Source organism: Trachinotus anak, unplaced genomic scaffold (genome assembly GCF_046630095.1).
Source record: "Trachinotus anak isolate AG129_WGS33_773 ecotype Australia unplaced genomic scaffold, CSIRO_AGI_Tana_v1 ptg000026l, whole genome shotgun sequence".
In the NCBI taxonomy this organism is placed as follows: Eukaryota; Metazoa; Chordata; class Actinopteri; order Carangiformes; family Carangidae; genus Trachinotus; species Trachinotus anak.
The window spans coordinates 5,536,237-5,559,219 of NW_027273877.1; the positions used below are offsets into that span (position 1 = coordinate 5,536,237).

General features: G+C 46.5%; 1 protein-coding gene across 3 annotated transcripts in view; it reads right to left on the reverse strand.

Moving 5' to 3' along the window:
• The window catches only part of nrp2a (neuropilin 2a), a 59,147-nt gene continuing 36,164 nt past the window's right edge, over window positions 1-22,983 (reverse strand). Inside the window, exons 8-18 of one of the 3 annotated variants that reach the window (XM_071464539.1) lie at window positions 22,267-22,411; window positions 20,386-20,561; window positions 19,863-20,042; window positions 19,634-19,778; window positions 13,973-14,053; window positions 13,638-13,742; window positions 9,995-10,260; window positions 9,259-9,355; window positions 7,447-7,479; window positions 2,610-2,672; window positions 1-2,476 (exon numbers count right to left, since the gene is read on the reverse strand). In XM_071464539.1, the coding sequence (XP_071320640.1) occupies window positions 2,172-2,476; window positions 2,610-2,672; window positions 7,447-7,479; window positions 9,259-9,355; window positions 9,995-10,260; window positions 13,638-13,742; window positions 13,973-14,053; window positions 19,634-19,778; window positions 19,863-20,042; window positions 20,386-20,561; window positions 22,267-22,411 (1,596 nt within the window). In that variant the 3' untranslated portion in view covers window positions 1-2,171. Of the gene's footprint in view, window positions 2,477-2,609; window positions 2,673-2,797; window positions 5,565-7,446; window positions 7,480-9,258; window positions 9,356-9,994; window positions 10,261-13,637; window positions 13,743-13,972; window positions 14,054-19,633; window positions 19,779-19,862; window positions 20,043-20,385; window positions 20,562-22,266; window positions 22,412-22,983 lie in introns of those variants that run through there. The other 2 variants (XM_071464541.1, XM_071464542.1) reach the window with 2 other exon arrangements.

Sequence of the window (22,983 nt, forward strand, 5' to 3'; positions counted from 1 at the left end):
TATGGTATAAATCCTTTATTAAATAATCATAACAATAATTATAATAACAATCATAAAAAGAGCTTTTCTGTACAAAGACCCCTTTAAAACAACAACAACAGCAGTCCGAGCAGTGCGAAGAGGGGGGGGGGGGTGGCGGGGGTCCTGTCCTTTTACATGTTTGGTCCTCCCGGGCTGAAGGGGGTGCTGTGACTGTCACTGTCAGTGTCAAATTACTGTATCTGATATTCTCGGCTCCAAAGGCAAGCTGGATCCCCGAGGCTCCAAGGCACTTTGAAGAGAGTCAGTGGGGTCCAGAGATGCTGGGCCTCAGAGGAGAGGGACGGCTTGTGTGTTTCTGTGTGTGTGTGTGTGTGTGTGTGTACATGATGAAGGTGAAAGGGATGAAATGTTGAGTGCATGTGTGTGTAGTGAATCCACGGCATTTATGTACTTCATGGTCTCAAATATATATATCTCTCAGCAGCAGCCATTACTCCCTTCATTTTTAGGTCTGAGTGCCTCTCAGTGTGTGTGTGTGTGTGTGTCCACAGTTTCATGTGTTTCTGAGAGAGAGGGGGGCGGGGGTGTGTATTCATGTTCTGTATATACACATCTGTATATACAAGTGAAGTAATGTGTGTATGTGCATGTGCATGGGAGGGTCTCTCACCCTCGCCTTCTCATGGCTTATGAGTCCATTCACATCGTGCAAGACAAGACTCTTTCTGATTGGTTCAGAACCGCCCCGAAGAATGCCCGCCTTGCTGTGCGAGAGCCGACATTAAAAAATAATAATAATAAAATAAAAATAAAAAAAAAAAAAATAAAAACAACATCAGAAAACAGGTCACAATTAGCCAGCAGATTGAGGTGGGGGAGGTTATGTGTGTGCATGTGTGTGTGTTTGGGGCGGGAGGGGGGGGGGGGTAGGTCCTTTAATTCATGGCTTTTGAGGTCCACATGTAAAAAGAGAGGGAGATAGATAGCTCCTCTCTTGTCTCGGTGTCGCCTCAACGTTCCTTTTTTTTCGACATTTCTGCAAACAGTTTGCTTTTAAGGCTTGTAGTGTGTCCGGGCACACAGTCAGTCGATTGAGAAAGCAGTTTCTGGCTGTGCATTTGTTTTTGATCCCGTTTGTTTTCTGTCCTAGCGAAAGCACAGAGAGAACATTACCCCTGTGTGAGGGAGAGAGGGAGGGAGGCAGGGGATTTTAGTGCTCTGTCAGTCATAGTCTCTCTCTCACTCTCTCTTTGTTTCTCTTTCCTCAGTGGTTCTCAGTCTCTGCTCTTCCCAGCAATCCATAGGTTGCACCGACCAAAGCTCCTTGACCTTTTACCATTAACCACAATGTAAACATGACCTTCTCTTTGACAGGAACCAGCAACAACAGTCTCCGACAACTAAATCTAACAACGTCTCTCTGTCATTAAAAGAATGTGTTAACCCCCCCCCCCAACCCCACCTCTACACACATACACTTTCTTTGCCTGTTTTTTTCTACTTATCTGCCATCACAGAAGGAAAACATTAAACAGAAAGAGAGTGACCGAGCTGACAGACAAACTGGAGGGACGTCGGTGACTAAAAATACCACAGACTGTCAGGAACTAAGAGGATAACGGAGGCTGATAGGTAGCAGAGTCTACGACTGAACTAAAAAAGTCAACGGGCCACACAAAGGAGCTAAGTTCTAGGCCACTGTGTTCACATGTGATAAAAAAGACGCTTTCTAAGCACGTTCCTAACCTACCACCTTTCCAACACAATGTGTTCTGACTCAGTATGTGTAGCTTACAGTATCCAGTTTCAAAACTAGACCTCTTACAAATCTATGATGCATTTATAAACAGTTCTCTTTTGGTGGAGCAGGAATCTGTAACTGATATGTGTAGATATTTATTTTTGAGGCCTAACATCCCCGCAATGGAACAATCCATCTGGGTAACCCCAGTCCTTCTCTCATTGGTTCTTTCTCCACACTACCAAACACTGGACTGTGCCAAGTTTTCCGATCGAGGAAACGAGTTCACGCTGGAGCTGAAAAGTTGGCTTTCTGGTTGTCCATGTGTCCAGGGATCTGCACCATTGAGGAAGTAAACTTACACTAAACTGAACTGGAGGAAATGAAGAAAGCAGTGAGAGGTTTTCACAAATGGCTGTATCTCTCGTTCTCGTTCCGCCCTCTCCCCTCACGCCTCGGTGCAGCAGCGCTGTTGGTTCAGTTTGACCTTGTGCTTGAGGCCGTCGTACAGTTCGAAGTTGTAGTTCTCCAAGGTGGTGGAGGAGCGTGACGACAGGCCGCTGTAGGAGCAGGTGCAGTAGAGGAGGAGGCCGGCGCACACCGCCCCGAGCAGGACGCCCAGGGAACTCATGACGATGATGGTGACCAGGATGGGGTCGAGGGTGTACAGCCATGAGTTGTCCTTCTCTGAGACACGGGTCACCGGAGGCTCAGACGATGGGGATGGTGTGTTCCAATCGGGGAACTGTAAATCTGAGACAGGAGGGAAGGGAGTGAGCACTTCATAATGCTAGTGAGACAAAGGGGCGTTTTCTTGAAACAGAAATGTGACAAAAGAGATTAGCCAGATTAGAGATCATGCCTCTACTGATGAAAAGATGCTTACCTCCACCTAGCGGGTCTCTGCCACTGGAAAGCCGCCCATCTCCGACCTCATTTTGTGTCTTAACTGTCAGAGAGAAGCACAGGTGACACGGACTTTAAGCATCAAGCAAATCCTACACATAATTATCATTACATAGCAGCAAGTGTACAGAAGGAGGATTCTCTCAGATTCACACACACATACAAGTCTTGGAGTAATAGAAAAATATGACTTTATTAATAGAGAAAGGTCATTACGATACATTCAAACACACGGTCATCACATAATATACTGATGGTATAAGACTGTTCATTCCATGTGAATAAAGATGCAAACATGTCATCATCAAATAATTAACATTACCCATCATTATCACCGATAAAATCATCGACACTACTGTCAAGTTTAAGAGTGGTGTATAAGATGATCAAGAAAAAAAAAAAGCAACTCATGGCTACAAATGTCAACATTTAAGTAGTGCTTGTGACAGTCTCGCTTTCCAGTTGGTGAAATTCTCAACACCGCCGGGCAAAGGTTATGGAAAACTGATACGTATGCCAGTGTCTGAATGGGAAGATTACAAGTGTGGTAAAAACTAGCAGTGGGTGCAGCACTTTAGTTGAGCCCCATAGCTCAAGTGTACTTCTACTTTAGATTAGTTTTCTTCTCACTTTTTGTGTGTGCATTTGTGTCTATGTGTGTGTATTTGAGTCTCTCTATGTGTGTGTGTGTATTTGCGCTTGCTGCTCTTGGCAAGCATTCAGGAGTGGGAGTAACTACTTGGCAAGGCACACGTCTAGATGTGGAGGTCTTTGACGGCCAATGGCGTTATTAATACTGTTTCCAGGGCAACTGAAGTTGGCAGCAGATTGGGCGATGGAGGTGCGGTAGATGGGAGGGAAAAGTGCTTACCGCAGCCTTCATAAATGTTATCTGTCCATTAACTAATTACGACTATTAGAGGCTTGGAGCTTAACGGTGTCGAAATGGACGAGGTAGGGTGTCCAATCCCTCCTCCCCGAGTTGATTTAAGAGCACATAGTGAGAGCATGCCAAAAAACACTTTTTTTTCCTCCCCCCACTCTGGAGAGAAAAGAGCAGCTTCTAAATTGTGGCAACAAATTGAGGTGCATTCTGCTGAGCTGTGGGCAAGTAGGTGATGGATTTTTGCTGGTGTGACAGATCGCGAGAGCACGCCCCGTTAAGCCACAGAGTAAAGACCTCAATTTCATTCAATCGAGGATGTCGCCACCTTTGTACCAACTGATGAGAGAGAAATTGGCACCAATTCATCTTTCTCACTCAGATTTTGGAGAAATTTCAAAAATAAAACAGGCTTTTAGATCCCAAATATGTTAAATATTAGTAAGAAATGCATTAGGTATGTCTTATTTTATGTTAATGGCCATTCACGGCATCTTATGGCACTAATAGGAAAACCATCAATAGCTGCAGCTCTGCTCTGGTTTTCATAACGTCTTGGATCCCTCTCAAGGGTGCACATATACAGCGAAACACTGCACTTATGGCTTCCAGCTGGTGCAGCGGCATTGTGGGATTTGTAGGAGCATAAATCAAGAAAGAAGTGGTGATGGCAGACAGCTGTGTCTATTTACAACCCTAAAAACAACAAGCACATATTCACACTGAAAACACAAGACGGTTCGGCTCGGCTCGGCTTTCATCTGGGCAGCTTAAAGACATAGGGAACAATGGGAGTGGGTGGTATGAAGCATAAATGGGAGTGGAACAACGTGCTTTATTACGCCAGAGAATCAGGATGAAACACTAAACACTGAAGACGGCTGCATCCATCACTGACTGATGCCTTTATCAAGAGGAGACAAGACGTTCAATCAAACGAGCTAGTTATCTCCATTTGAGATGCAGGACTTTAAGTATGATGGATTTGCATTCCTTTGTTTTTAAATGTGCACATGCTCTGTTGAAAGGGACAATGGAAGGGATTTCTTAGCTCCTCCGTCACAACAGCCTCACTATTGGTACAACTCATATCACAGCTATCTCGTGTTGTTATTACGGAGATACCAAGAGCTTTATTTTCTGGGGCTTGCCAGATCATTTCCACAGCCAGCACAATGAATGCATCTCAGCCTAACAGTTTTCTCCTCTCTCTCTCTCTCAGCACTGCAGAGCTCCTCATGTCCCTGGGGTCTTGTTTTAGCCTGTGGTTTGGCAGCTCTGGCTGGCTCTCGCAGCAGAACCAGCTCAACCCCCACCCCCCTCCTCTTCCCAGCCCACACATGTCTGTGTGTACGTCCATGCTGGGGTCATTCCAGGAGGACCGTTGGGGTTATGAGGAGCCAGACGGCACTCAATGGTCCGAAACAAGCTGTTCAGATAAATAACTTACTCAGACTTCAGTCCTCTCATCAGGAGCAGCATAGTGTGAAATGTCAACAGCAAACTCCTTAATGGAACATAGAGGAAAACAGCAACCGAAGCTACATCCATGAGAGACAGAGAGAGAGAGAGCACAGTGTTTCTTTGCAAATTTTCACTTGGCAGTTTAGGACAACGTCTGTGTCATCATCACCCTTGCAACTGTAAACTAAAGCAGAGGGGGGTTCGTCAAGTGGATGTCCTGTCAATCCTGCAGCATCACGACACACACTGCCACTGACATCACAAGTTGGCGTCCTCCTCTGCCAAACACAACCCAGCTAAGTGCGTCTTTTCAGCAGAGGGTACGGTGTCGGTCCCGGCTGTCCAATCTCACTGTCAGGACTGGCTCCACCCCTGGGGTGGCCATACTGGAGGACCAGTTAGAATACTGGAAGCACTGCGAGGAGCTGTGATAGGCCACTGACAGCTGGCTCTTCTTGGTGGCCAGGTGTTGTCGGCAGCAACAGAAGGCTCTGACCAAGATGGCCACCGCCAGGAGAAGGAGGGCGCCCCCGGCGGCCATAATGTAATACCAGTGGATGGGCAAGGGAGGCACAGGAACGCCTCCCCCTGGTGGAGAGATACAGAATAATTGGCCAGCGGGAAAAGAGAGGAGTGGCACTTGTTTACTTTCTACACTTAATTCTCTATTTTCTATCCCTATGTCTTCATCATATGAACAGCAGGCGTGCACCTCATGTGAGCATGCACAAGCATGCCAGTTGCAAAAAATAAAATAAATCTCCAAGGCCAAAAAAAAAAAAATTAAAATGCATCCATTTCTCTCATGTAGCTTGTTTTTGCAGTCGGAGGACAGGTTTTCACACCAAGATCATCAAGAGGTTTGTTTTGAAATCAGTCCAATGGTTGATCCAATCAAATGCGATGTAATTACATTTTTTCAAAGCTCAAATGAAATGACTTGGTGTGAAACGAAAGCTAAAATAATTAGTTATGAAAGCACCCACACACATTGAATTAAGGAGCTTCCACTTCCTGTTTCGAAACTGGCACAGGAAGTCACAACCAGCCCCCTGATAAAGCCTCAGAACCATGCAAGAATCAGTCGGACACCACATGGGAATCCAATGTTCCAGAGCTCTCTCCGAGCTGATATTGGATTGGGATTTGTTATTTAGCTGGCTTGAGTTGGCAGATTTGTTTTGAGTACATAATTTATCCTGTTCTCTGTTCTTGGTTTTTCATTTTCCTTTTTCTCATGCATCAGCCTCCCGGCCAGTCCTCTCCTCCTCAAGCCAAGCGCGGTCTCCTTGGAGACTATCTCCACAGATCCTCTACACTGCTGCCCCTGGCTTGAACCCTCTCCTCAAATTCTTGGTAAAAACCAACTAACCACCTTCCAAGAAGCCTCTACTCGATTATCCAAGTCTGCTATGCAAAAAGGAACCCCTGAAGACACTGAAAAGCTAAAAAATAGAGCCCACATGTACCTTCTGAACTTGATGTGGAGTGTTGTACGACTGAGAGAATGTCACATTGAACTAGGGAAAGTGAAGCAGAGCTGAATACATCCTGATTTTTGGACCGTGTCACATAATTACAGAGGGAAATGGTGCGTGCGTCTTCTACTTCACACTGCACACACTCATTAGACAGAGCTGAGTTAGGGAGAGGAGAGAGACACCCGTGCTTGCTGCCGCTCAGTCACTCTGATTGCATTTCACTGGGGACGCTGGTGTGTATGTGAGGTGATGTTAATGTGTGTGTTTGTGCGAGTTTGTCAAGGGTTAGAGACTCTGTGTGAGTTTGTGTGCGTGAAGACGGAGGAGTGGAAAAGCTGAAGAAGTGCACACACATCACATTCGCACTGAAACCGCCAAGCTCTTATCTTATTGGAAGACATTATGAGATGCCAAAACACTAACATCAATCTCATACAGTCCCCCAGGAAGCTCTAAATATTTTTCATGAAGCAGACAGTTATTTAAAACCCTTCAGGCTGTGTCAGGCAGCCTAGAACTGAGAATATGTAGCTCTGTTCAAATATCTGACTCCATGAGGTGCGCTTGATTTAGCTTGCCTTGCACGCACAGTTTGTTCTTTTGAGACTAATCCTTTGTTTCCACTGAGACTGACAAGATAAAACTAATGCACCACAACACATTACTGAAATAATCTATTTTTCAACTTGGTTAGAGTTTGAGACAATTCATTGAGTATTTGCAAATTTATTAATTTAGATTTTAGCGAGGGGTTTGGGTTTTTTTTTTTTTTTTGGTGATGTCTACATGCTGCTGATGATGCGATGAATCCCACAGCTCCAGCTAGAGACTCAGCCTCCGTGTTGCCGGTGGAAGGACTGGTTTGGGCTCATTTGTTTAGCGGTTGAGACAACTTAGTGCCACCAAGCAAAAAACCCCAGGCTAGTGCATACAAACGGGCAGGAAGCAAGACCAGAGAGGAAGTGACATCACACCAAAGTCAAACTCACCTGGATTCTCAGGAGAGAAAGCTGAGATGGGTTCTGCGGGGGCAGAGAGAAAGCCGGGCATACATAGAGGGAGGAAAAGAAAGAGGGAGAGAGGGAACTGTTAGATAACTTTAAATACGAGGGAAAAGTCAGCCAAATGTCACACAAATGTCACAAGACTATCAAACTCCTCCTGAGGAAATTTAAGTTAATTCCTCAGATAACTCACATGAATTATGGCATTTACTCAGCTCCTTTGCTAGAATGCAATTTCAAACAGAGTACGTTGTGTGAGTTGGGAATTTGAGACAGGCTGTGCTGAGAGTGTACGGGGCTACGTGTGCATGTGTGCGTCCGCGTTCGCAAAGTTCACGCATTTCAAGTTGTTTATCTGTGGCGTCCAGATAAACTGGAGCGGGCTGGGGCGTTTTGGCTTGCTGCGAACGCACAGAGCAGAACCTTCACTTTGATTGCCTGGAATGCAAACACAAAGAAGCGCTGTGTGTGTGTGTGTGTGTCTCGGTGTGCGTTAGATGTGCGTGTGTTTGTGTGCGGGTGGGGGTAGGTGGGGTGGAGTGAGAGACAAAGACAGAGAGAAACCAACTTGGGAACTTGCGCCTTTTGGCGGGAACGCCAACGTACTGTGAAGAACTCAACTGCGCTGGGTGATAAGCGGCATCCCAGCATGCTCTGGGAGTGGCAAAGGAGGGGAGGGAGAGGAGTAAGTAACACAGCAGCATGAAGGCAGGGTGGGAAGGATGGGGGGGAGGAGGGGGAGGAGGGGGGGTTGCTGGGCTGTCGTCTTTGCCTTCCAAGCTGCTGCGCTGCTTCGACTCACTCAAGACTCTCATGACACACACACATACGCACAAAAATGAATGATAGAACACAAAAAAAAGGCAGAGACAGAAGTGTTTGAAACAAGCCAGGGACATAACACACACTTATGCATGCATGCACACACACACACACACACACACACACACTTTCCCTCAATTACACTTTGCCTTCTCCCCACTGTGGTCCAGCTCCAAAGCACACTGGACGTCAGTCAGAAGTAATGACGGCAGGTTTTTGGCTCTGAACCCCCGGCTCGCTCTCTGATCTGTTTAAGACCCTCTCCAAAGCCAGCGCTCGGGCCAGATTAAGGAGGCTGTGCTGGCGCTCGGCTCGCACCAGGCACCCAGAAACTTGCTTGGGAAACAGCCTGTCTAGTAATTCCCTTTGACGGCTCGGGAAAAGCTCTGTTTACAAATATGATGGGGGAGTGAGTGCAAGAGAGATGGAGGGAGAGGAGAGAAAGAGAAGAAGAGAAATCTAATGAAACATAGATTAGCATCGCTGGGGCCCACAGGGCGTTTATGGCCTAGTTTTCCTATTCTTCTTTTCTTTTCTTCTCTTTTTTTGGTGGAGGAGTAAACGCTGTCCCTCCCTCTCCTTCCTCCTTTCATCTCTGTATTCGGTGGGCTCTTTGGAGGAGAGGCTGTCTCCGAAACTGGGATGGGAGGGCCAGGGAGTGGAGGGGAGGACATTAGGGGGTGGGGGGGAGTTGGGGGGGGGGGGGGTGTTTATCTCTTCATGTGTATCACTGCTCAAGGACCTTCAGGCTGAAAGTGGAGGAGGTGGAAGGGATACAGAGGGAATGGCAGATTGATGGAGGGCGAGATGATGAGGCGATGGTGGTGTTGACAGAGGATGAGAGGGAGCTGGTGGGTCAAATGGATATGTGTGTGTGTGTGTGTGTGTGTGTCTTTAAATATTCTTCCGAATGGGAAAGAACTAAAGAAAAAAGTTGCTGCCTGGATGTGAAGCGCGTAAATGTGTGTGACTTACGTGTGCACTCTTTCAGAGGGGTGCTGGAGCTCATCTGGATGTTGTCTATCCAGATGTGTCCTCTGGTGCCGTGCGCGAAGAAACCCTCCATCACAACCTACCACAGCCAAAACAAGGGAGGAAGAGGAAGAGGAGGTGGAGAGGGAGAGGGAGGAGGGGGGTGGGGAAGAAAGTTTGAAAAAGAAGAGGAAGACAGAGACAGGATGAAGGCAAGGAGGGAGCGGGGGAGGGGGGTGGGGGGGGGGGGGTGGAGGCAAATTGAGAATGGGGACAAGCAGCAGCAGCAGGAGGAGGAGGAGGAGAAATAGGATAAAAACTTAATACAGTGCCTGTGATTTCAAAGTTGCACTCAACACTCGCAATCATCCTCCCCTTCCCTGCAAGCTTCTTCAGCTGACTTTTTCATGAGAACATTAACTACTTGTGATGTCTCTGACAAATGCACAGCAATCCCCAAACAATCATGCAGCCAATAGAGACAACATGGCTTACTTTAGCTTCTTTTGAAGTCAAACCTGGCCTAAGGTGACAGAGGTTAAAACTGATGCTTTTATATGCACCCACATGAATATATCTCACACTTTAAAGGGATGTTCTCTATCTGGGGAGACATATAAGCCATAAAGAGTCTGACCCAGATATATATTTATCAAGCAGACATACTTTAATATAGCTCACTGATACTGGCAGGAGTTTTGATAAAGCTAAACTTCACGCTATGTGGGATTATTGTTACCTGGAAGTCTTTAGGAGAACGAGGCAGGATAGTGCGACCCTCCTTCCAGCCAGTGCTCTGATCGTCCTTCAGCGTCCACAGGAGGGTTTCCTCATTGTGGGCGTCCCGCAGCAGGACCCTCAGGTGGCCCTGGGCCTCACCCCACAGCTGATAGAAGAAGAGGAGGCAAAGGGGCCCGGTTTCAGCCGCCACCACGGGGCTCACGAGGCGGGCTCGCTGCTGCTCAGTCTTCAGGCTGGCGTCCATGCTCAGATAGCTGTTGACCTCTGGAGGGGAGTGAGATGTGTCAGTGTGAGAGGTTACACTGCATAAACACTCTTTTAACTCTCAAGACCCGGAATCCACACGTGCTACCAGTTTTTGAAAATGAAAATGAACCACATCAAAATCCAATTGGATAAATTCAGGAACACAAAGGGTCAAGTGAAAAGTAAAAAAAAGTTGACAGTGGAGATTTTCACAGCAGCAATGTGCAACCAAGCTGCTCTAGTATTTTAACACATCGCCAGAAGTGAGCAGAGCTTTGTTTTAACCTTGAGTTTGCTGGTTGCTACAGTGAAACGAGAGGGAAAAAAGTCTGTTTTAATTGGTTTTCATTTCAGCCCTCCAGGCATTAAAAACTAGGAAATTTGAAAGGCTGCGTAGACTTTTATCCACTGGAAATGGATGCTGCTGAAATGAATTTGCGGGGCGCAAATGGAGCGCACGCACAATCTGTGTGTCCTCATGGATACCGTCAGACAATTTTCATCATTAATCACCACTGTTTGCACGTACAGGCAGACCCTGACACATATATGTACACCCTTATACCCACATGTACAGTGTGTTTTCACACAATCACAGACATTTCCAACAGGGCTCTCAAACAAAAAAGAAACTAATCACCAGTTGCTAACAGGAACAAGATCACCCCCACACAATAGTCACACTAAACAATAGGGATATGACAAATATAAACACACAGAAGAATAGGTCCAGTGAGAGCGTCATATGTACACGCAGTGCTACCAGAACTCCAGCCAAGACCCACGGGGCCTATTTCTCTTCATTCCCTTCCAGGTGAAGGACTTAAACAAACGGAAAAGTCCAACAAAACGCACGCCACTCCATTTGTTTACACCAGAGGATGTTTAGTTTGCAAATTGGAGGCTGACACAAATTCCATTGTGAGGGGGGATAAGATTGGTGAGCCTACTGTACGTGTGAGCGTGTGTGAGTGTGTGAGAGAGAAGAGGCTGCCAGTGTATGTGTGAGAGAGTGACTCAATGAGGCGTCTGGTGAAGAATTTCTTAAGTGGGCCCTGTGGGAAAATGTCCAGTATCAACAATCTGCAGATTAAATCACCTGCTTTATCATGAACAAGTGTGTGTGTGTGTGTGTGTGTGTGTGTGTGTGTGTAGTGGGGGAATACGTGCCTCTCTCTTTTACAGGGAAGGAAAAATAGTCTGACACATATCAGGAGGCATAAAGGTACTTTCCAGAATATGAGTGTGTCTCTTTTTGTAACACACACAGTAGGAGTGTATGTTTTAGTGCAGCCGTGCTGATTGACTGGACCGTTAACCTTTCGCTGCGCGTGTGTTTATGTGTATATATGTGTGTGTGTGTGTGTGTGTGTGTGTGTGTGTGTTCCAGCAGATCAGACAAGCAGTATCTGGAGGGACAAATCTTCCTCTGACTTGACAGCTCCCCTCTGCCCGCCATACGCCTGTGTGTGACACTTCAGACAGTGTGTGTGACAGTATGTCCCTTTGGCCTTTTGCAGCTCTGGAATGAATGCATGTGTATCTCTGCGTACTCTTCCTTGCTGCACATGACACTGTTTTTTTGTTTGTGTGTGTGTGTGTGTGGTGTATATATTGTATGTGTTTTTACGCCTAGAGAGGGTGCGCGAGTGGAACATTTTTGTGACTCGGCGATGTGTTTTATCACTCATTCTAATGCGTGCACCAAAGCCTCTTCCATCATCTCTGCCTCGTGCTGAAGTGCAGCGTCTTGCAGCAAAACCCCCATTGTTGTGCCTCTTGTTTGCCAGACAGCTCATAATTGAGACTGCCTCGCCATACGCAGCGAAACAGAGCAGTATTAATCCATTTCACAGCGGTCTCCTGCAGCGAGAAGCAAACAAGGATTCAATCTACGCAGCCTAGTTAGCACATTCGTATTAGCGGGGGGGGACATTAAGCCAAATAATACAACAGTATAAGGGCGCTGATTCCAGCTGCGTTTCATGAGTGAGGTCAAGAGGTGAGGAGATCATAGTTCCTGAGTCACATGAGAAAAAGGAATTCTGTAGAAGATTAAACAGTGATTTGATAGCGGTGAAATAATGATCCTGCGTTAGCTGGGATTTCTGACCTTTGACATCTGCGGGAGAATCAAAGGCCGGCGTGGCGTGTTCAAAACGCCTGGAAATGATACTCCATACATGAAAGCCACAACCTGGCTAATCTAAGCAACCCTTTCCAATCCGGCCGTGATGAAAGAAGCTGCTTTGAACCCCCCCCCCCCTTCTCTGTCAACGATGGTTATGACCTAAATAGGTCACGCTTCAGGAAAATGTCTTGCCTTTGCTGTGAGCGCCGTTGCTCTGCTGAACATAACCCAGGTGACATCACAAATTTGACGAAGGGGGGGGGGCATGCTGAACCTCTTGTTCAATTCTGTGCAGCTGAAGAAATGCTGAATCTTTCATGGAGACTTGCTCAAAACCAATGAATTTTAAAACAAGGTTGGTATAACAATCCTGTGCCCTGCCTATGAAAAATTATAAATAGCTCTATGAAAAAAATCCTCCTTAAAACCCAGCAGGAGATGTCTTCTGTAGCTTTTAATAACACGCCAAAAGCTGCACTTTTGATCCTCGGGTATGTATAAAGGGAAAATGAATAATTATTTCTTCAAGGAGTGTCTAAGTAGATGGAAGTCTACACAGCATCATCTGGGATGTGCCTCTGGTAATTGAGGGGCAGTAAAGGGACGGCTGGGAATAACTGCTCGTCTTTGGAATCTCCTGCTCTGAACTTAATTGGAGCTACTGGGTCTTAACCCCTTCCTGCCGAGACGCCGCACATTTGGACACACAGGGCGGAGAGCTGTGTGTACTTGACACGGCGGCGGTGTCTTTTTCCCTCTCATTCCCTCAATTCATTTTCATTCTCATTCACTCGGAAAGAGCAGCGTGGCTGGCAGACGCCACCGCTGCTAAATTAGACTGGTTTCAATTTAAGGAGTTATTTTAATCAAATTGAAAAAGGACTCAATGAAGATGCACAAGGAGAATGAGTCCATTTAATTATAGAAAACAGTGTCTTGTCTAGACCCACTGAAGTTGATAAAATAAACTTAATGCATTTGCGCTTCTGCAATTTTCCGCACCCAAATCAAGTTCCTCTTGCAGCTGCATACATAACAGCTCTGCAGCAGTTGAGAGAAGTTTATACAGAAACATGTAATGCCAAAATAAAATTTTGTCAACCTGAGATGCTAACTGCAAACCTAATCCTGACGCGAGCTCCTGCAGGTCACTGTCCATCAACTGCTGCACAGAGAAAAGCTTAAGCAGCTCTGAGTCACTCTGATAACCAGACAGTGGCGCTGACTCATGCAGAATCACCACATGATGGATAAGGAGACTCACCGTAGCTGTGCAGGGACCAGAAGAGAGGGGCGTTCGGGTCGTGCGTCCACCCACACAGGCCATTGTCAAACTCACACATGCTGTCTGATGGAGGAGAGGTGGCTACTGTAGAGGTGGAGAGCAGCGAGGAAGGAAAAAATGGCGTAAGAGCGAGAAACCAAAGGGCACAAAGGCATGAGAAGTTTCATTCATTTCAGATAAGGAAGCATTCATTCAAGCAGCTCTACAAACAGCCCATTCAGAGGCTTTCATCTTTGCATTACAGCTTCCTAATACCACTATTAATCCAGTGTGTCTTTCGCTTTCATGTAAAACACCCTGTCGCTTGCTCTCACCTGTCATCGTGACGGGGACAGTGGTGGTTTCAATGTCGGCGGGCAGAGTTGGCGTGACCGTGTCAGCCGGTGTGGTGATTTCTACAGGAACAAAAAAAAAAAAAACACAACAGAATTCAGGTCAAAGACAGTATGGTATGAAACAATCCTCAGACATTACATTACTGTAAGGAGGACACATAAATCACCCAGTGTTTGTTTAAGTTGAGATTATTCATGTGTCATACATCAGGGAGGGCCGGGAAAAACAGACAGGAGAGGAAATGATAAGAAACAAAGGCAGAAAGAAGCAGAAAGGAATGAGATATAGTGTCTTTATGCACCTTAAATAACGCTCCATTATTTTCTAAGGATTGAAATATCAATATGAGCTGGTTTGAATTACTTTAAAAGCTGCTGGATGTGATTTTAAATGTTCAATACTTTAAAATGACACCATTGACACCACTGTCATGTATGAAGCTACAGCCAGCAGTGGGCTATCTTAGCTTAGCTTAGCATAAAGACTATTGGAAACAACTAGGGTGCAGGACCTCGTACCCCTTGTAAAAGGGTGAAATTTCTTTTTTAAAATTTTTTTTATTGCAACATGCTTTTCCCCGGCAGCTAATCTCTGACGGTAATCCAGTTCAGATTGGCTTTATCAGCAGTGAGAGGATGTTTTAAACAGGAAGCTGCTGTTTTGATGATCCTGTCTTGATTTTTTCTTTTTTTTTTTAGCCATAATTCAGCACATAAACATCACGTCCATGTGTCCCATGAAGGGTGAATTAAAGTGCACGTCGTTACTGAGAGTGCGAGGTCGCTGCCCGAAAACTAACTGTATCTCCTGTCTCCATTCGGCCATCCCACCCAGAGCGGGAGAGACAGGCACAGATAGCCCTAGAGGACCCAAGGGGGCCCCCGTCATGTTGTGTCTGGGTGCTCAGGCGTCAGTTTCTGTCAAACACACACACACACACACACATACTGACTCAAATATGCAGACACACAGATGCACAGGCGCACATGTCCACATGCAGATGCAGAGTCACACACACGCTCGTGCACACACAAGAAGGCCTGGCGCTAAAGCTGATGGATGGATGTGTCTAACAAACTCCCCTCGACCTTGGACAGGATGATCACGCTCTGGGACCACTCACTGGCTGTCGGGGAGGATACAGAGCACACACACACACACACACACACACACACACACACACACACACACACACACACACACACACACTCCATCTCCCGCTCCTTTTTCTGGTGCATGTGTGAGCTGCCGCGTGTGCGTTAGCCTCACTCTATAACTCACGCACTCTCGAGAGAAGGGAGAACAAACAGCAAAGTGAAATGCATGATTTTCTCTCTGCCCTCAACATCTATTCAAGCACACATTTATCACAAAGAAAGACCGACAACATACAAAGGTATAAAAAAAACAAAAAAAAACCAAACACAACTATATGCTCATTAAAAGATGTCACACGGGCGCGCACACAGACACATGTTGAGCAGGCTGCAGTTGGAATGTGAAGTGGGAGAAAGCAGCGTGTTATTAGGAGCAGATGGATCAACCCTGGTGTTATGGGAGTTTACACAGAGGTTTGGGTCACGTCTCAACCAAAGATCCACATTTATCATGTGAATAAACTGTGTAGTCTCGATTTCTGTCTGTGTAACCACTGCAAAAAGCCATTAACCACGTATGTTTACACAGTGACTTGTTTTTGTCACATTTCACTACACTGCAGTCAGCAGCATATTGCACTAATTTGACATCCGTGATCACTGAAATGCATATGTGGATTTGTAAGCATGTTATATGTCACATTCCTTTGTTAGCTTTCCCTGCCGTGTCTCATTTAAGCCAAACAACTCTGGATCCATGGTGATCTCATGTGAGACTGAGCTCATCAGTTGTTAAAGAAACACAACAAGCGCACAAACATCTAATAAAAGAAAGAAAAAAAAAGAAAAAAAAGAGTCACATGGATTTAACCTGCTGAACGCCTGTTAGTGGCAATACTAGAGCCTCCTACTGTTAATATTCCTCTTTCTGCATGACTACCATCATCATTTATAGACTATGAAAGGCACTAAGGGTAACAAACGCAGCGTGATACACAATTGATCTGCTTAAAGGAACTTCCTGTGGAAATGAGTGCGATGGCGCCCCAGCTGGAGAAATGGCAAACATGAAAGGGCCCGCCACAGCTGGCGACGGCTTCTGACATTCACCCAGCGTTAATGTCATGTCCTTTACACCAGTCATTAACTACCTAATGAGACTCTTATCGCTGCCGGCCCCACCAGAAAGGTAAGGCAAGCAAAGCAGCCCTCTACCTCAAACCTCTCCTCCTGCCATGTTTCAAATTCAAGACCGTCTCTTGTTCCTCTTCTTCTTCCTATTCTGTCCCTTGTGCTCATTCTTCTTGTTTGTTTTTCGCCTTTTTATTCCAGTCTAACCTTTGAGTCCTCCGGTTAAGTCTCTGGACAAGGCGTTAAAATAAACCGCGCGCCTACACATTACCTGGTCGCCAGTGTGCGTATAACTAAACACACATAAACACAAAACACACAGGCTATTCCATTAAGATTCCACCCGGCCCCTGAGCACTATGCTTTCAAAGGTCAGGCCTTGTCACAGTGTAAATGTGCTGACCTTTCCAGGGTGTGACAGGAGTGTCGGGGGCAATGGGAATGGGACCGACTTGTGCGTTTTTGTGTGGGTGTGTAAATTTATGTGAGACAGAGTGAGAATGTGTGTGCGAGCGTATGCGACCTACCTACCTTTGCCCGTAGCCCTGTCCTTGATGTGTGTGAGGATGTGTGTGTCACAGAGCGAGGAGGCCCGCGTGTGCATAGGCAGCGACTATTGTACATGCGCAGCAGAGGGCCTCGCCGTGCAGGAGGAGTCCCTCCGCAGCGGAGCGCTGTCTTACATAATGTGCCTACTGCTGCAGGTGATGATGCAAGTCATCATCATGCACAGGATGAGGCACCAACATTTAGAACTGGACTCAGGGGAGCTGCTGGCATAGATAATGGAGGCGCACACTCGCACATACAAATACACATACAGTGCAGCTGCGCACGCATACACGCATGCTCACAAAAGACACACACCAAAAGACACACAGGGTGGTGTGGTGAGGGCCAGCCCTCTCTGCGTAAAAGACATTGCTCACTCCCAAAGAATCTGACTCAGCAATATGTCAGAGAAGAGGAAAAAAAAAAATCTTCAATTATGTAGAAAGCCTTTCTGTAAATCTCTGCTTGGCAGACCTAGACACACACACTGTGCTAAGACACACACACATTGATGAATGGATGCGCACGTACACACACACACACACACACACACACACACCACAAAAGAACATGATGGGAAAGACAAGGAGCCATTGTTTGAAATTCTGTTGGGTGGGGTTAAGTGCTCAGATCAAGGTTCAGACAGACACAGAGACACACACACACACACACACACTGTCCTAAATGATGGGATGCTACTGCGACCTGAAGAGCTTAAAGGAACAGCCCATGTAAGTATAAGACCAAACTGTGATGACTGGTTAAAATCTGTCACCATAGCTCAACAGTGCAGAATTTACTGGGGTTTCCTGAAGCCAGCGTGAGGCTGAGCTTTACGTTACAGGTGTGTATATGCATCTGCGAGTTCTACACTACAGTGCCTCCAAGACTAAAACGATCCTACCTGGAAACAGGAGGAGATGATATTTTGCATTTTTTTTTTTTCAAAGATCAGTCTAAAATCTCCTTCCACAGCTCATAAATTTTTCATTTTTGGAGCACATACAGTAGAAAAAAAAAACTGTCACTGTAGAGAGAGAGAGAGAGAGAGAGAGAGAGAGAGAGAGACAGCTGGGGGAAACAGAAGGAGTCAGGACCAGCAGCAGTGAGCTTGGAAAAGAGGTGCAAATGATGAGTAACAGAGGAAGAGGGGAGGAGAGGAAAGGAGAGGAGGCATGGTAACGAAAAAAGAACAAAAACATTTACGGACCCACGCACTGGGCCTCGGGGTGGGAAAAGAAAAAAAAACTGCAACCATGTGTAGGAACTGGGAGAGAGAGAAAGAGAGACCTTATTCTGCTTCATTGTGGTAGCTGCTGCTTGGCTCAAACAGCACTATGCAAGATTTAGGATAAAATATATATCCTTTTTTTTCCGTTTTTTTATCATCCTAAACCATATAAATGAGAAGAAACTGAAAAGACGGCTTAGCTGAGGACAGAGCAGAAAGAAGTGAATAGTTTGTGTGGAAGGGGAAGTGAATGATTTACAGGATGTCAGCAGTAGTCCACTCTGCCTGCTGAGTTTTGGAGGCCTGTGAACAATGTGTGACCCTCAACGGTAGTTTTCTGTGTCACAAAACTTTCCGCTCTATTTGATCAAAATCACTCCCAGTTTTTTTTTGTTTTTTTTTTTATGGCTTGTTCATTTCGGGGTTCATTGTCGTATCGTTTCTGCACTGTCCCTCCCAGCGCAGCTCACTTGTCAGTCAAACAGTAAATGGAAAACACATCACTTCCTGTGTGCCACAGGGGGTCGTGTGTGTGTGTGTGTGTGTGTGGGGGGGGGGCACCAGGTGTTTCGAAAATCACATATAAATTAAATGGCAACTGCTTTCTATGGCTTTTTATATTTGTTTTTTACAGTGTCAGTGTGACAGTTGTATGAAATGCTGGATTATCTCAGGTATGGTTTGGCATCTACACACAACTGTGCACAATCCCATTTACATTGCACTATATGTGGTTAACATTGTTGTGTTTAATATTGATGTTATGATGCCAGATCTGAGCGTCTGTGTCTTTAAATGGGCATTACAGTGTCCAGAGAAGAGACAAAGGCCGTTATGATAATGTTCTGTTCTTAATATTTAATCTCACTTCAGCAGGAGAGCAGTGCACTTAGGTACACTGAGGTGATGTGTGTGTCTGCTTGTGTGTTTGTGCATGACTCGCATTTGCAGAGGCATGGTTACCGTGTTGTGTGGGAGTGCGAGGAGTCTAGAGGGTATACATTTGTATTTGTGGTTTGTTCGGCTGAGCGCGTTGTGCTGCACGGCCCAGTCATCCTGTCGAGGCACAGAGGGAGTGGCAAGCAGTGAGAGTCCACATGTGTGCAAGCGATGGTGAATGTGTGTATGCGTGTGTCTCCAGCACTACCTCACATCTGGATAACAGACCACGCTGGAAAGTGAACAAACCAGCTCTCTCTCTCTCTCTCTCTCTCTCCCTCTCTGTGGGAACGCATTCCTTCAAACCGAACCCTGTCCACTCCCTGCTGTTGTGAACACTTGTTGTAGGAGCTTAGCCTAACGTGCATCTTCCAGGTGAAACAATATCAGAAGGGAACCCAAAAAAAAACCCCACAAACTTCACTGTGCTATCACTTCCCCTTTTTCTCTGCCTGCACCGGGTGTCTCTTTTCACCTCTGCCAGCCTCGCCTCACATAATGACTCTCATGCATATCTAATGCGAGCCTCACTTTTCTGGGGAGCCACTTTCCTCAAGGTCCATTCAGTTCTGTTTAGCTCTCTCCAGTTCATTAGAGTGTCGGGTAAATTATTCAGCCTGGAATACCATAGCCAGCAAATTATCATATATGAAATGATTCATATAATAAGCAACAGCAGAGCGTCCTACCTGGAAGGTCACAGCCAAGTATCTCCACTCTCATGCCGATCCCCGCTGGAGACCACCTCTCTGGATACAGCCTGATGTACTGAGCGACCGTCTCCTCAAAGCGGCGCAGCTCTGGGGTGTCGTAGTGTGTGTTCCCCTCGAAAATCTGCACAAAACACACAAACTGTAATGTAATGGTTGCTGAACTGGCGTTACACACAATACAATCTTATCCTGCTCCTTCGCCCACCCTGGGAAGGCTGGTCTTTATGTCCATGATGAAATTCCACTCTTTTCCATTCAGGCTGTACGCCACTTTGTACTTCCGAACAAATGCCCGGTTATCTGTGGTCGCCCCACTTCCAGCGTCTCCCCCTCTCGCTCCTTGGGTGATCACACCACGCACCGTCTTTGGCACGCCAAGGTCCACCTGAAGAGATGACATTCAGATGAATGCACTTTATAATAAAACAACACATGGTAATAGTTTAATTGCTACTGTGCCTCTTGTGTCAGCTGTGTTGCCTCTGGCATAATTACTTGATAGATTACTCTTTCTGGGGTTCACTCAGGCAAATCAGCTGTCTTATATACTAATGTCAACTGTTAATGTGTGGAAGTGAATGTCCAGGGTTCAATGGATGATTCACATATATTAACATGCATGAAAAAACTGCATTAAAAAGGATCTGCAAGGTGACAAAAAGCTGTAATATGAAGTGGAATCTTACAGATAAAAGGTACAATAAAACAATATTAAAATCTTCTTGTACCTGGAGCCACTCCTCTCCAGCCAGAGGCTGTGCAGGGGCGGGGAACCAGCCGGAGCGACTGGCCACCAGACGGGCGGTGCCGGGGCTCCACACCATGTCCCTGCTGGAGGAGGCTGAGATCTGTGCATCAGGCAGCAGGCCGGACAGCAGGCCCTGCAGGTCTGAGCATGGGACATCTGGATGGGAAAGGAGAGAGGGCAGAGATTACTTTAACCTTCACCTTGGGAGGCGACGGGAGGAGGGGGGTGGGGGGTTGGACGCAGACGTTTCAGTGACGACCTAACATACACTCACGCTGTTACACATATTCCCACCTGGGAGCGGTTAAGCTTCACCGCAGGATTGCAGGACTGGCCGCTAAGCATTAAGAGTTCAGACAAACAGGAGCGGGAGAGGTGAGACGGGGGGAGATGTGCAGCTCAGCACTGCTGCTTTTCATGTTTCCATTCATGCACTTCCACATCTCAGACAAATATTTAAGTGTCTTTTAAATATGTAGTTCGCTGTATTGTGTCTGTGTTCAGCAGGCTGCACACATTTTATGTGCATCCACCGGCTGAGGGAAAGTTTCACATACACGCAGAAGCACTTTGGGGATGAAACTCATTCAGATGTGGATAGGCGAGTCGCGCTGAAAGTGAGTTGCTGAGGGAGTATGTGAGAGGGAGAAATGAGGATTAAGGGGATAAGAAAGGTATAATATGAAGAGCTGGGAGGCAGAGAGGTAGAGAGCGGAAAGAGTGGGAAAAAAAAGGGACGACAGCACAGGGAGGCTGGGAGAAGGAGAGCAAGAGACGAGACTCCTACAGAGGCAAACAGTGGGAGAGAGAGAGGGATAGAGGGAGGAGGGGTGAGAGAGGAGCGCGGAGGGTGGTGGGAGGTAGAGAGAGCTTGAGGAAGAGGAAGAGAGGGGGACACAGAGGAAGTGAGAAAGGGCATAAGGAAGGGAGATGGGGAGATGTTAGTTGTGCTGACGGTTTAAGAGAACACAGATCAAAGTTTCATGCTGTTATGTCACTGCAAAAGCAGGAGATGTAAATAATGAATAAAAGGCACAGGAAGTGTTTATATGTGTGTGTGTTGGTGGGTGGTGTCCGTACACATTTCAAAGGGTGCGCCTGCTTTTGAGGTCATCTGCTATATTTAGAAAGCGCCGGCGTGTGGGTGTACCTGCACTGTAACTGCTAATAGTTATTTCAATAGCAGCTGTCGAGGCTGAAGAGAATCACAGTGTCTGATGTAAGAGTGAACGGGGAGCCATGAATGATTGATCGGCACTCGCTTCCCCTCCGATATAGAGGAGCTCACAGAGCGAAGAGGACATATCAGAAAAGGAAGTCAGAGACAGAAAGCGAACACGGAGAGGAAGCGGGAGAGCTTCGAGAGAGGGAACTGACACTGGTGGTGACTCTGGAAGGAAGAATAGAGTAGAAGTTTCCTTTAATTAGCCTGAGGGTTGTCATGTTTAAAAGATAGCTGGGAGGGGGGGGTGTGGGAAAGAGCCTAAACACACATATATGTGTGAGAGAGTATGTGGGAATGTGTGTGTTCTCTTTTATGGTTTAAGAAGTTATTTTTTGCTGATGTTCAAAGTCTTTTAGGTTTTTTTTTTTTTTTCCTGGCAAGACAATAGAAAAGGGAGACTTCTGACCGCAGTGTTGCTGAATTTAAATACCTAAATCATCACAGTGGACAAAAAAAGGATCTCTCCTCCCCTTCATCACCTCTGATAACTCGCCCTTTAAAAAGAAACAAAGCCCAAAAGTGCAGCGGAAAGCTGTTGTTGTTTCTCTTCAAACTGTCTGAGTGTGAAGCAGGATGATACTGGCAAAGGTTAAAAAAAGAAAAGGTTAGAAAAATACAACACACACACACACACACCTGTAATCTGGCATCCGTAGAGCTCGAAGCGCAGGGCGATGCCGTTCCTCCAGGTTTGTGGACGGATTCGAACGAACCGGGCCAGGACTGGCTGCGGGACCCGGTTCAGAACCACCTCAGCGGGGTCTGTGTTGGCGTGGAAGATCTGAGGGAACAAGGACAAACAGGAGACAAAGGTTAGGAACTGTCAGAGGGTGATGTAGGGTGTACTGTACACGCCTGTATGCCTGAGTGCTTATCTCTCTCTTTCTCACACATACTCACTATGTCTTGCTCTACACCCACCCACAGTGCACGGTTTCGCTTGGCTACACACACACACACACACAGTGCCAGGCCGGACAAAGCAGAGACAACCCAAACATGTATCCAATGTCACCATCCCAGCTGTCGATGTGTTTTGGGGTCAAAGGTTCGGTGCTGGGAGGCTGGGAAAGCCCACGATAGATGGGGGTTTCTCTCTCTCTCCTCCTCTTCCTCCTCCTCCTCCTCACACACTGCTCACTCATCCACCAACTTCCATTCACCTCTCCGCCGGTGGTCATAGGAAGCTGCGGGAGAGACGTGACCTGACACGGCCAAACATGACTGGCCTTCAGACGCAGGAAGTCTCTCCAGGTGGGCAGGATGTGAGTGAAATTCACTTCCTGAGGCGTCCACCCAAAAACATCAACATTCACTTCATGAACACTCCCTTCCTTCCATTTGCTCTTAAGC